At 35.4% G+C, this 13952-nt stretch overlaps 1 protein-coding gene across 1 annotated transcript in view; it reads right to left on the minus strand.

Annotated features, from left to right (window-relative positions):
* Window positions 1–4158: 4158 nt before the first annotated feature.
* Window positions 4159–13952, minus strand: part of SPESP1 (sperm equatorial segment protein 1) — a 32753-nt gene continuing 22959 nt past the window's right edge. The window contains exon 2 of the mRNA XM_007084550.3: window positions 4159–5363. Coding sequence (XP_007084612.2) covers window positions 4345–5363 — 1019 coding nt within the window. The 3' untranslated portion in view covers window positions 4159–4344. The remainder of the gene's footprint in view (window positions 5364–13952) is intronic.

Raw genomic sequence — 13952 nt, forward strand, 5'->3', positions numbered from 1 at the left:
AAATGTCCTTTACTGTTAAGTGGATAAATAGACTATGGTACATCCAGATGATGGAATATTATTCAGAGAGCTATTAAGCCATGAAAAGACACAACAAAATCTTAAATGTGTATTGTTAAGTGACAGAAGCCAATGTGAAAAAGCTATATACTGTATGAGTCCAACTACGTGATGTTCTAGAAAAGGCAAAACTATGGAAACAGGAAAAAGATCCGTGGTTGCCAGGGGTTGATGGGAGGGAGGGATGAATAGGCAGCGCAGAGAGGATTTTTAGGGCAGTGAAACTACTCTTTATGACACTATAATGGTGGAAAAATATCACTATACATTTGGCCAAACTTACAGAATATACCACCAAGGGTGAACCCTAATTTAAAATACAGACTTCGAGTTATAATGATACAACAATGTAGATTTAGCAATTGTAACAAATATACCACTTCAGTGGGGGATGTTGATAATGGGAGAGGCTATACATGTGTGAGTATATATGGGAAATCCCTGCACTTTCTGCTTAATTTGCCTAAAACTGCTCTAAAAAATAAAGTTCATTTTTTAAAAAGTAAAACTATTAAAACACTAGAATAAAAAAGAGGAATTTTGTAAAATCTCAGAGAAGGAAAGGTGACACAAAACACAAAACATAAAGGCACCCAAAGGAAAAAAATATATAAATTTGAATTTATAAATATTTTCAATTTATACATGGAAATATCAAAATACAAATAGTAAACTAGACAAAATAGCTGTAAAAATATGACACAAAATTCCAATTCCCTTGTTACACAAAAAGATTGTATGTATCACTAAGGAAAAGCAAACCAGTAGAGAAATAAACATGAGCAAGCCATTTTCAGAAATAAAAATTTTTAAAAAATGCCCAACGTCACTCATAATTAAAGAAATATACATTAAAGCAACAACTAGGTAACACTTTTCATCTATCAGATTGGCCAAAATATAAAAGTTTGCTAACTTTGCATGTTCAAAGATATGAAAAAAAAAAACTGGCATAATTGAAATTTATGTCTACTTAAAAACCTGCACACAGATGTTTATAGCAGTATTCATAATTGCCAAAACTTGACAGTAACCAAGATGTCTTTCAATAGGTGAATGTATAAACTGTGGTACATCCATACAATGGAATATTAGCACTAAAAGAAAGCTGTTAAGCCACATAAAGACATGGAGGGATTTTAAATGCATATCGTTAAGTGAAGCCAATCTTAAAAGGCTATATTCTATAAGATTCTAACTACATGACATTCCAGAAAAGACAAACCTGTAGAGAGAGTAAAAATATCAGTTTTACCAGAGTTTGGAGGGATGGGGGAGGAAGAGAGAGGGATGAATAGGTGATGCACAGGGAATTTTTAGGGCAAACTACAGTGTATGATACTGTAATGGTGGATACATGTTACTATACATTTGTCAAAACCCATAGAATGTACAACACAAAGAGTGAACCTTAATGTAAACTATGGACCTTCAGTTAATAATAATGTATCAATATTTGCTCATCACTTGTAAAAAATGTACCACACTAAGATGTAAATAATACAGGAAACTATGGTAGACTAGAGGGAGGTATTTAGGAACTCTGTATTTTCCCATCAATTTCTCTGTAAGACTACAATTGTTCCAAAAGAATAAAGATCTAATTAAAAAAAATTTTAATGTCTATTTATTTTTGAGAGAGAGAGAGAGAGACAGAGTGCAAGTGGGGGAGGGGACGGAGAGAGAGGGAAACACGGAATCGGAAGCAGGCTCCAGGCTCTGAGCTGTCAGCACAGAGCCAGACATGGGGCTCAAACCCACGAACCCGTGAGACCATGACCTGAGCCAAAGTGGGACGCTTTCAAACGACTGAGCCACGCAGGAGCCCCAATAAAGTTCTAATTTTAAAAAACAGGTCACCATTAGAGGATTCTATGAACTAAATTATTTTGAAAACTGTTAAACAAAGAAAGATTTTATGTCTTTCCAATATATCCCAGACCCCTAGGGAATCAAATAATAGAGAGGAAGTTTCTCATTACAGACATATTCCAGCTAATAAGGAAGGGATGATACGTCCATTTTGCAACACTGATCAATAATCTATCTAGATAATGATTATCAAAGGCTGCTCTATAAATACAAAAGCAAACACAACCAGATGGAAGAATACTACACTATCTTGACAAAAAAAGAGACAAACCTGGGTCTGATAAAGTCTGACAGACTCAGCTATCAATTTACAGAAGATACAGAAGACAGGAAAACATATAAATGGCATCATGGGGATACAATCAGCAAAATCCACAGGTGTAAAACTATAGGTCAAATGACCAATTGCTTTGACAAATAAGTTTCAAGGGGGAAAGATTAAAAGACTTACGAGTCATATCAACCAATCTCAGTGTGTGAACTTTATTTGATCTTGATTCATACAAATTCTAAATTTAAAAATTATTAGTTGAAAATTTGAACATTGACTGGGTATTTGATGATGCTAAAGAATCATTAAATTTGTATGTGTGATGAAATTGTGGTAGTTTTTTTTTTTTAAACTTAAAGAGCTTCACACTGTCATATTTACAAATGAAATGAAAAGTATCTGGGATTTAATTCAACATAAAGTAGGAAAGAGGAGAAAGGGTGGGGGTTTGGGTGAAACAGGACTGGTCGTTAGCAGATCATTGTTGAAACTGGATGACAGTCACATAGGTTTATTACGTTAATCTGCTGACTTTTCACATGTTTGAAATCTTCTAAAGTAAAATTATTTTTTAAAATAAGCAACACACACACACGCACAAAATAAATAAACAAACAAAAAAATCCAGTGAAGAGTGTTGTTGTGAAACAAAATCCGTGTGGTCTTTTGGGTAGGAATTCTTTTTGATCCCTGCTACTCTCTCAGTCTCCATATCCATGCAATCACCAAATACTGTTGATTCCTACCTCTAAACTAACACTTCTTTCGAACTAGTCCAAGCTAAATTTGGCCTTTGCATAGTGCACCTCTACTTCTGTCTACCTTCAAAACTACAGCCAGAGTGTTTTGTTTTTTTTAACACAAATTTGATCATACCTCATCCTTTGCTTAAAGTCCACAAATGCTCCTCACTGATCATAGGATAAGAGCTGACATCGTCAGTACACGCTTTAAAGCCTCACAGGATCTACTCCAACCCTGTGTACCTGACCAGCTCCATCTTGAGATGTTCTGCCTACCTTTCTACACTCGTTACTTCTTGAACTTGCCATACTCATTCCCAACTCAGAGCATCACACCTGTTGTTGCCTCTGCTTGGAATGCCTCCTTCTCCCTACACACACCTTAATCCTTCAGATCTCACCTTAAATGCTACTTTCTCAGGGTAGCTTTCCCATTATTTTGGTCTAGGTGAGGTCAAATTTCTCACAGATTCTTACTGATTGGTCACAACTGAAATTTAAAAATTATTGAAGTCATTTATTTAACATCTGTCTTTCTCAAAGAGAGAAGGAACTAGGTCTTACTATATCCCCAAAGCCTAGCATTTTGTCCTGCACCTATGTGTAGGAGGTCAATAAGCCTCCAGTAAGCTAAAACTACTGGCTCGGTGAATGAATAAATGAATTTAAATATAATACCGATCAAATCATGAAAGAGAATTACTTGCCCCATGATCATGATACTACACAATTAACCTTAATTTCATTAGTCATACTCCGAACAAAAGATTTGCAAAGCTTCAATATAAATGTATAGAAACAAACAAAAGGAGGAAGTGAGAATGACTACGTTATAAACCCAAATTACAGTCACTCACTGATATTCCAGAAGTACTTACTAACAAAGAAAAAGGGTTGTATCTTCATATACCATCCACCTTTGAAAGGAGGCAGACATATATACAAATAAAAGTTCTGATTCAAGTTCCAACTTTGCTATTCAGACTGAAAACTCTCAGTTTCTCTGAAAGAGTAATAAAGACCATATGTACTAAAATCTTACATTTATATTCAATTATTTAAAACAGGCTACATACAGATTGCACACAGTCTCTTGACTTTCAATAAAACAAGTGAATTTAATCTATTCAAGTAAAATCAAAGCTTAAACATTTTAAAGATTAGATCTTCATAATTTTTTAAGTTAATTAATGAGGAAAAAAAACTACGAACTCCTGAACCAAAATTTTATTTTAAATTATTAGGCTTTAGTGCACATGAGAATATTTTAGAACATATGACATGTAGAGATGTTGGCACATTGAACAGTAGAAAATATTTTGTTATACAACTTGTGAATCACTAATGTGCTTATTTCTTCTGTGAAGTGAATGCATAGTTTGTTTCAATCAATTTTTGTCATGGAATATCAAGTAGGTGCAACATTTTTATATTATTGTTTAATAACTTCCTAATAAGGTTTTGAGTTTCTAGTTGACTTACACATAATATTTTTTTCAATGTATTGAAGACTGTAGTAGCCTTTTCTCTCATCTCTGGTGGAACATATTTAATATCCAAATATTCAGATAATTTAGACCTAGAATTGTACAGCATGTTAATTACAGTTTCAATGTCATCAATTTCACTACTGCTTCGGCCAAGTGGTAAGAACTGGGATCTATACATTTTTTGTAATTTATGTTCTGCTGCTTCTGCTAAAGCAAGGCTTCGTTTTAGGTGCTCTCTAGAGGCTCGAATGTCCTCTCTGTATTCTGGCTTGAGGCTTTCAACAAGAGGTGCCTGCCGCACCTGTGAACTAATATCTGAAATTTTTTTCAAAATGTCTTCATTATTCAAAATCTGTGGGTGTCTTCCAAATGTTATTGTTTCAAGTGTTCCCACTGTATATTCGCCTGAGAGCTGAGGAACATCTTCTGGTTCTGTGACAGTATCCATGTCAGTGCTCCTAATTAAAGGGGTGACATCTGGACTTGTGGATGATTTAGTAACATTTGGCAATGGCTTTGGCGCCTCAGTGGATCTTACTTCTGAATCTGGCTCTGGCTCTGGCTCTTTAATAATATAAGGTTCATCGGCATGTAAAACAACCGAAACATTATTTGGTTTAATTGACCAGAATGCTGTACTTTCAGTAGATTTTTCCTTCCTTCCTGGCATTGTGAAGCCTCCAGTAGGAGAAGTTGTGGTTTCTTCACTGACAGGATTCATTAAAACATCATTTTCAGTTGAAGTGTCTCCATGTGTAATTATCTCCTTAAATCTTGATAACTTTGGTCCTATAGAATGAGCATTATTTGGAGACTTTGATTTTTCCTCACGACCTGGCTCCCTAGTAGGAACACTTAGTATTAGGTTCTGTAAAACTTCTACATAATGATTTAAGTTTTGTTCTTCATCAGGCGTCACAGTTATACCTTAAGGGGAAAAAAATCAAATGGTAACACTTAGTATTACATATTGACATATTGACAGAATCTACTGACCTAAATTTACTTCATATATTATCACTTAAAAGTTGAGATAAAGAACCAAGAAATAAAGCACTTTTGACTCAGTCAACTCTCACTTATATAAACAAAATTATTTTTTCAGATTGTTAAACAGATGAACAAGGTTAGTGTAAAAGTTGCGTATTAACACAATTCTCTATATTTTTTCGCTCCTACCTCCCATATAACTTATGATTCTGTAGGCAGTTTATTAAAACAAAATTCCTGATTATAATCTCTAGAAGTGGTGTGTTGGAATTGCCTCATACTGGCTCACTAGAGCCAATTATTAAATTTTTAGGAATTTTGTAAGCCAAATGTTAAACATAGACACTCTTAAAAATTATTTTAATTTGCAATTAGATATATTGTATCAGAAATAAAGGTAATAAATATTCAAAATTCATCACTTCTTATTTTTATGTCATTTTACTATTATCTATGGTCTTGAGGTTATTTACATCTTGCATAGCTGTATGGCAGAAATGCTTGCAATAGTGTACTACTCTATATCTCTTTCTATGTCCCTGTTCAGTAATGTCAAATACATAGCTTGAAACCAACGATGGTGGGAGTATTTACATCATATAAATGGGCAAATGCTATAAATCTGGGTTTACTAGTCTCTCCAAAAAATCATTTGTCGAACATTTACCAGTATCCAACTGCCCTCAACCCAGCAAAGCTCTAACTACAGCCTGTGGGTCATATCCACCTAACTGTTTTTATAAATCAAGTTTTCTTGTAATCCAGCCAGTCTCGTCCATTTGTTTATGTATTATCTATGGCTGCTTTGGGTTGCAACAATAGAATTGAGTAGTTGCAATAGAGACCATATGGTATACAAATACTGAAAATACTTACTATCTGGCCCTTCACAGAAAACGTTTGCCAATTCCTGCTCTAAACCATCAACATTTCACTCTTAACACAAAATGGCAGTTTTTGGTTTTTTTTTAATTCAAGGTAATTAATATACAGTGTAGTATTAGTTTCAGGAGTAGAACCCAGTGATTCATCACTTACATATAACGCCCAGTGCTCATCCCAACAAGTGACCTCCTTAATGCCCATCACCCATTTAGCCCATCCCCCCACCCACCTCTCCTCCAGCAACCCTCAGTTTGCTCTCTGTATTTAAGAGTCTTATGGTTTGCCTCCCTCTCTGTTTTTATCTTATTTTTCCTTCCCTTCCCCTATGATCATCTGTTTTGTTTCTTAAATTCCACACATGAGTGAAATTACGGTATTTGTCTTTCTCTGACTGACTTATTTCACTTAGTATAATACACTCTAGTTCAAAAATGGCAGTTCTATTTATACTGGTATTTTGCAGCATCTGAGTGGTTGATGAAGCTTCTCATTTCCAACATGGAAAACAAAAAAGATAATTGAATAAGATATTCTGAAATTCTGCTCAACTCCCCTTTTCTTAAAACAGCTTTTAATTTTAAGTGCTGGGATTTTATACATGTCATTTTGAAATCATTTTGCCACTATCATATATATAAATGGCTTAATTGAAGAAAGTAAGTCACTTTTTACCAAACTGTCATGCATAACTCATACCTAAACCCTCCCTCTTCAGGCAAAATGAAATAACAAACTTTCTGTTCAGAAGGCACTTCTATTCAGCACTTCGGCAAGCACAAAACAGTAAAAAAAAAAAAAAAAAAAAAGCTTTATATTTACATGTTTTTCCTCTCTTCCTTAACTCTTCTGTTGCAACTTAGAGAGACCAGATGGATATTTAACCAAAATTGAAAGCTTATTTCTCAATTTTAAAAATTTCTTAATAAGAACATTTTAGTGAGGCAGAGACAGTGGAAAGATACCAGACTTGTCTGGAGATCTGACTCTAAAAGTAGATTCTGTGTTTCATGTTATGCTTAGAAAAGCCTTGCATACTTCAAGATCCATATGATGATGATGGGTGAGGAAAAAAGAGGAGGTAGATTTTGATAATGACCTTGTAATATTTATATATATATTTTAAGTAGGTCCACACCCAGTGTGGAGCCCAACGCAGGGCTTGAACTCACAACCCTGAGATCAAGACCTGAGCTGAGATCAGGAGTCTGTCCCTTAGCCAACTGAGCCATCCAGGTGCCCCAAACCTTGTAATAATTTTCTTAAAATCACTGACACAGTATCAAACATTTTTGTCCGTGAATTGTGGATTTTTAAAAAGGAACTAGAAGGTTAACATACCTAACTCTTGTGAGCTATTGCCTATTTTGTGTCAGTCTCAGCCTACCTATAGTAAGACTACCAGCTAGAAATGCCTGGTGGTACTCACCTGGGCTTGGCCATTGTGGGGTGGGGGCAGCTGTTTCCACAGAAGAGTCCCCTTTCCAAACCAATGTGACCACTGGACTGACCCTTGTGGTTCTTACTATAATTGCAAAACACCCTTCAGCAACAACCATCAGGAAATTTGGGGGGAAAAAAGTTTATTACTTACAAGATCTTGAAATTGCATAGCACACCTGGGGCCACACTGGGGGAGGAGGACGGGGTGGACGGGGTGGAGAAAGAGAAAGAAAGAGAGGGAGGGAGAGAGCACCCTAGAAAGCACCGGAGAGAGGGTGGTAGGGGTGGAGAGTGCAAATGGGACAGGGGTTCTTTTTTTGTTGGGGTCAAATGTGGGGACCCTAGGGTTCACTCTTTATCGAATTTAAAACATTAAGACCATGAATTTGAAGCACAGGAAAGGAAAAAACAAGTAGCCCAAAAGGTCAGTTATCAAAATCAATTAAGATCTCTAAAATAAATGAACCAGGGTGGCCTGCTGGCAATGTGTTTATTCAAGATAGCAGTCTTTGAAATGGATGGCTCTTTGAAATAGATGCCTCTACAATCAAAGCTTAAGTCTTGCCTTTGCATTACAAAAAAGAAAAATACTACAACTGTCAGGGTTTATACTACATTGATTCTGAGGAGAGGAAATGGGACCAGAGTTGGTCATTAAAGAGGACTAGCCTTCTCCGTATATAGTATCTTACTCTCTAAAAACACACAAGCACACACACCCAATCACTTAATATAGTAAACCAGTAAAACTCACATTTTAAAAGGGAAAATAACTTATTTATGTATTCTCATGGGTATGTAAATCATTGTCCTGAATCTATAGTTTTCCTGGAGGAAAATATTAAAGTAATAGGTAGCCTACTGCAGTGAAAATTTTTTTTTTTATTTTTGTCCTGTGGGTACCACTTTCTAACATCATGACCTTAGATAATTACTTAATTTCTCTGAACATTTACTTAACTATAAAATTAAGATACTGTATCTACCTGGAACCAAACAGATACTTGAAAACACTTTAAAAGTTCTATAAAGAAAACTCCTGACATTTCTCAGCTTAAAATATAAATTTAAATCCTTAAAAAAAAAAACATTAAAAATATGTCTTGGATCCTATCTATAAAAAACCTTAGACCCTTTCCCACTAAAGACAGAAACAAGATCAGGATACTAAGATTTCCATTACCACTTAACATCGTGTTGGAGGTTATTAGTAATTAGACAACAAAAATAATTGGAAGCATGAGAATTGGGAAGAAAAAGGTTAAACTATCTTTATGTGTAAACGATATAATAATACTTCCAGACAACACAAAAGAATTCATTGAAAAGCTCCTACAAGGACTAAGAGAATTTAGTAAAGTAGCAAGTTATAAAATCAATCTATGAAAAACGATATACAAATATAAACCAGTTAAAAGATGAGAAAGAAGATGCTATTTTGATAACAAATAATGAAAGAAAATATCTAATCATAAATTTAAAAAAACATGCCCAAAACTATAGGAGTAATTCTATTAGGCTGAATATAGGCATGCAGAGGTCAGGTCCTCATCTCTGGAACCTGTAAATGTTACCTTATAAGAAAAAAAGGTCTTTGCAGATATGATTAAGTTAGGGATCTTGACAGGGGATTATCCTAGATTATCTGGGTGAACTCTACATCCAATCACAAATGTTTTTATAAGAGAGAGACAGAGATCTGATACCCAGAAGAAGAAGAGGGTAATATAGAGGAGGAAGCAGAGAATAGAGTGAAATGGCCATAAAACACAGAATGCTGGCAGCTACCAGAAGCTAGAAGAGCCAATTAAAATATTATCTCTTGGGGCACCTGAGTGGCTCAGTCAGTTAAGCATCTGACTTCAGCTCAGGTCATGATCTCACGGTTTGTGGGTTCAAGCCCCGCATCAGGCTCTCTGCTGTCAGCTTGGAGCCTGGAGCCTGCTTTGGATTCTGTGTCTCCCTCTCTCTCTGCCCCTCCCCTGCTAACACTCACTCTCTCTCTCTCTCTCTCAAAAAGATAAACATTTAAAAAATCTCTTAGAGCTTGCAGAGGGAACACAGCTCTGCCTTACACCTTGATTTTGGCTCAGTGAAACTGATTTTAGACTTATGGCCTCTAAAACTGTGAGAGAATAAATTTCTGCTATTTTGAGACACCAAGTTCATGGTAATTTGTAATATAGCAGCCACAGAAAACTGATATAGAAATATAATAAAATCTTCTGAAAGACATAATGCAAGCTTTAGCAAGTGGAAAGATATACCATGTTCTTAGACAAAAAGATTCAACATCATAAAGATGCTCAGATGTCATGTTCTCTCTGTTAAGGTATACATTTAATATGATTCTAACAAAATATCACTATTTCCTGGAGTTAGAAAAATGGATTTTAAAGTTCATCAGGAAGGAAAACTGAGTGAGAATAGCCCAAAAAATGGGGGCTAGATAGACCCAATAGACATGAAATTATATTATAAAGCCTCTGTTATAAATCTAGTATAGCACTGCACATGAATATTCAGATAAATGGAACAGAACAGAAAAGATAGAAACAGACCCAACTGTATATGGAAAAATAGCTCAAAGTGAGGGGAGCTTTCAATTTATAAACTTATTCTAGCTAATAAATGAAGAAGCCACTTAGAATATGACATTTTGCAATGATTATTAATATCAGTGATTGTTTATACCCCCCAAAAGATACAAAATCAGATATTATCTATTTCCTGATGAAAGAATACAATACCACCGATGAAGCAGTCTTGCAAAAACAGTCAAAACCTGAATCTAACGATTTTTCTAGGTCTAACTAACAATATACTGAAAATCCATGGGACAACAAACAAAGGAAGATATAAACTATGCCATAGGGATATAATCAGGAAAATCTAGACTGTGGGAAACTATAGGACATATGATCCAATTTCCTAACAATTACATTGCAAGGAGAAAAACAGAGATGAAAGAAGAATATACATTAAAATGGAATTAAAAGACATATCAATGAATTACATGTATGAATCTTATTTGAATCCCAATTCATCCAAACAAAATTGAAGAGAGAAAATCAGGAAAGTTTGAACATTGGCCAGATATCTGATAATACTCAGGAATTATTATCTTTTTAGGTGTGAAACTAACATTGTTATTGTGTTTAAGTACTTATATTTAGTCTTCATATTGAAATATTTACTAATGAAATTATATGATGTTTGGAATTTGCTTCTAAAAAATTCAAATCTGAGAAGTTAGAGAGAGGGACCAGGAAGATGAGAGGGAAAGGAATATCAATAAAACAAGATTAATTATGGGTTAGTAGTTGAGTTTGGTTATAGATACATGGAGATTTATTATACCATTATTTCTACTTGTGTATATATTTAAATTTCTCCATAATGAATTTTTTTTATATATGTTTTGGAAAATTTTCAATTCTGGGCCACTATTCACATACAAATCTAAAATCTGCGGCCAACAAAGGCCTAAGTGCTTTTAAAAAGACATTGCCATTAGATGGTAGGCTGCTAAACACTCCATTTTTAATCATTTAGCTTGTCCCTTCTCAAAGTAGTAAACAGGACACCCAAGTCACTATTAGGTGAAGGAGATTGTCAAAGGACTGGAAAAGGACATCCTTACTGCTAGTGGATTCCTAAAAAAAACTGAAGTACTCATTATCCCTTTACACTATTACTTAGGCAACATTAAAAAGCCTGTTCATGGCTGCTGAACGATACAGCACCCTACTTTCTACCTTGCTTTTCTTCCCTTCTTCATGTACCTTTTGTCTCCATATTGTTCTGTTGTTAAATCCATCCACTCCCACACACTTCCCACCTCCTACTTTTGTCCCACTAAAAAATCTACATACTTCATAGTGACTTCATAGTTCTACTAATCAGGACTGCTCTTGCAAATCAATTTGATCTTTATACAGATATTTGCAAGCAAGGTAGTAAAAGATAGTCAAGACTCCAATATCCCTACAAATGGTCCTGGCCACTATGAAAACCTGCTTTTCCTCTTTCTTCAGAAGTTATGAGAAAGAGGAACAAAATTCACATTCTTACAAAGACCAGACTACTCTGCTAGAAGTTGAGTTTTTGTACTTTGGATACTTGTAGTTTACGCTGGCACGCTTTATAATATCCCCCTCTCTCTTTACCAGTCAATGTTCCAGCCAAACAGAGCAATGTCTCCAGGTAATGTTCCAGCTAAACAGGGCAATGTCTCCAAATGAGGACAAGTAAGAACCTCTTCCACCTTGAGAAATCATAATGCTGCTTTCCAGTGCCTCTAGTAAGCAGGATGGCTCCCTGCAAAGCAGGTTTACAGTTTAACATGAATCATAGATATGGATGTCACAGCTGTGCTTGAGACTATCTGTACTTCTTTTCTTGAAATAGTACAAGGGAGAATGAGTCACATGACAGGAATAATAGGAAACTAAACAAAATGGTAAAAACAACTGCAGGAAACAAAAGTGGCACCAAATCTGAAGGGCAAAATTTCAAGACAGTGATTGAAAAGACCATAATAGCTCTGACTGACTGAGGGATTACTACGTGCCTGGCACTACACTGAGGGCTCTGAATGTGAGCAATGTTTTTATAAGGAGGAAAAGGAGGATACTGAGAAAGGACAAGTAATTTGCCTAAGATTATATTCAATTTGTAGGTGGGAAGAATGGCATTCAAACAGGCTGCCTTCTTTCAAAGCAGGTACACATAATAACTACACAATGTTGTCATAAAAACATGACACAAGGATGCTGGCAAAGTAGAAGTATGATAATAAAATTATCCTGGAGGAATACAACTTTCTTTTAAAATACATGTAAATATGAAAATACAGTCAATACATAAGTAAAATATACAGAATTTTGCTCTACTGTCAACTGGACAAAAATACACCCCATTCATATATTAAGATGTACTTGGAAACATTTGAACTGATCCCAAAATTTTTTACTTTTTTTGAATTTTTATTTTGTTCTATTTTTATTTAAATTTCAGCTAGTTAACAGGGTGCCTGGATGGCTCAGTTGGTTGGGAGTCAGACTCTTGATTTCAACTCAGGTCACGATCTCATGGTCATGGGATCAAGCTCAGCATCAGGCCCCTGAGCTGGGCATGGAGCCTGCTTGGTGCTTGGGTCTCTCTCTCTCTCTCTCTCTCTCTCTCTCTCTCTCTCCTACCTCTGCCCCTCCCCTCCTTGAATATGTCCTCTCCCTCTTTCAATAAATAAATTAATTAATTCCAGTTAGTTACATACAGTATAATATTCGTTTCAGGTGTACAATATAGTGATTCAACACTTCCATAGAATCAATACCTGGCGCTCATCATAACGAGTGTACTCTTTAATCCCCATCACCTATTTCACCCATCCCCTCTCCCCCATCCACCTCCCCTCTGGTAACCATCATTTTGTTTCTATATGGTTAAGACTCTGTTTCTTGGTTTCCCATTCTCTCTTTTTTCCACTTGCTTGTTTGTTTTGTTTCCTAAATTCCACATATGAGCAAAATCATACAGTATCTGTCTTTCTCTGACTTATTTCTCTTAGCGTGATACTGTTTAGCTCCATCCACATCATTGCAAATGGCAAGATTTCATTCCTTTTTATGGCTGAACAATATTCCATTGTGTGTATATATATACATATATATGTATATACATTCTTCTTTATACATCTTCTTCTTTATACATCTTCTTTATACATTCATCAATTGACGGACAGTTGGACTATTTCCATAGTTTGGCTATTGTAGATAATGCTGCTATAAGCATTGAGGTGCATGTATCCCTTTGAATTCATATTTTTGTATTCTTTGGGTAAATACCTAATAGTGCAATTGCTGGATTATATTTTTAACTTTTTGAAGAACCTCCACAGTTTTCCACAGCGGCTGCATCAGTTTGCATTCCCACAATCGTGCAAGAGGGTTTTCCTTTCTCCACATCCTCACCAACACCTGTTGTTTCTTGTGTTGATTTTATCCATTCTGACAGGTGTGAGGTGATATCTCATTGTAGTTTTGATTTGCATTTCCCTGGTGATAAGTGATGATGAGCATCTTTTCATGTGTCTGTTGCCCATCTGTATGTCTTCTTTGGAAAAATGTCTAAAACTGATCCAAATTAGGTATGTTTTGGTACTACAAAGTATACATAGGAACTGACAGTCAATGATGC

This window comes from Panthera tigris, chromosome B3 (genome assembly GCF_018350195.1).
Source record: "Panthera tigris isolate Pti1 chromosome B3, P.tigris_Pti1_mat1.1, whole genome shotgun sequence".
Taxonomy (NCBI): Eukaryota; Metazoa; Chordata; class Mammalia; order Carnivora; family Felidae; genus Panthera; species Panthera tigris.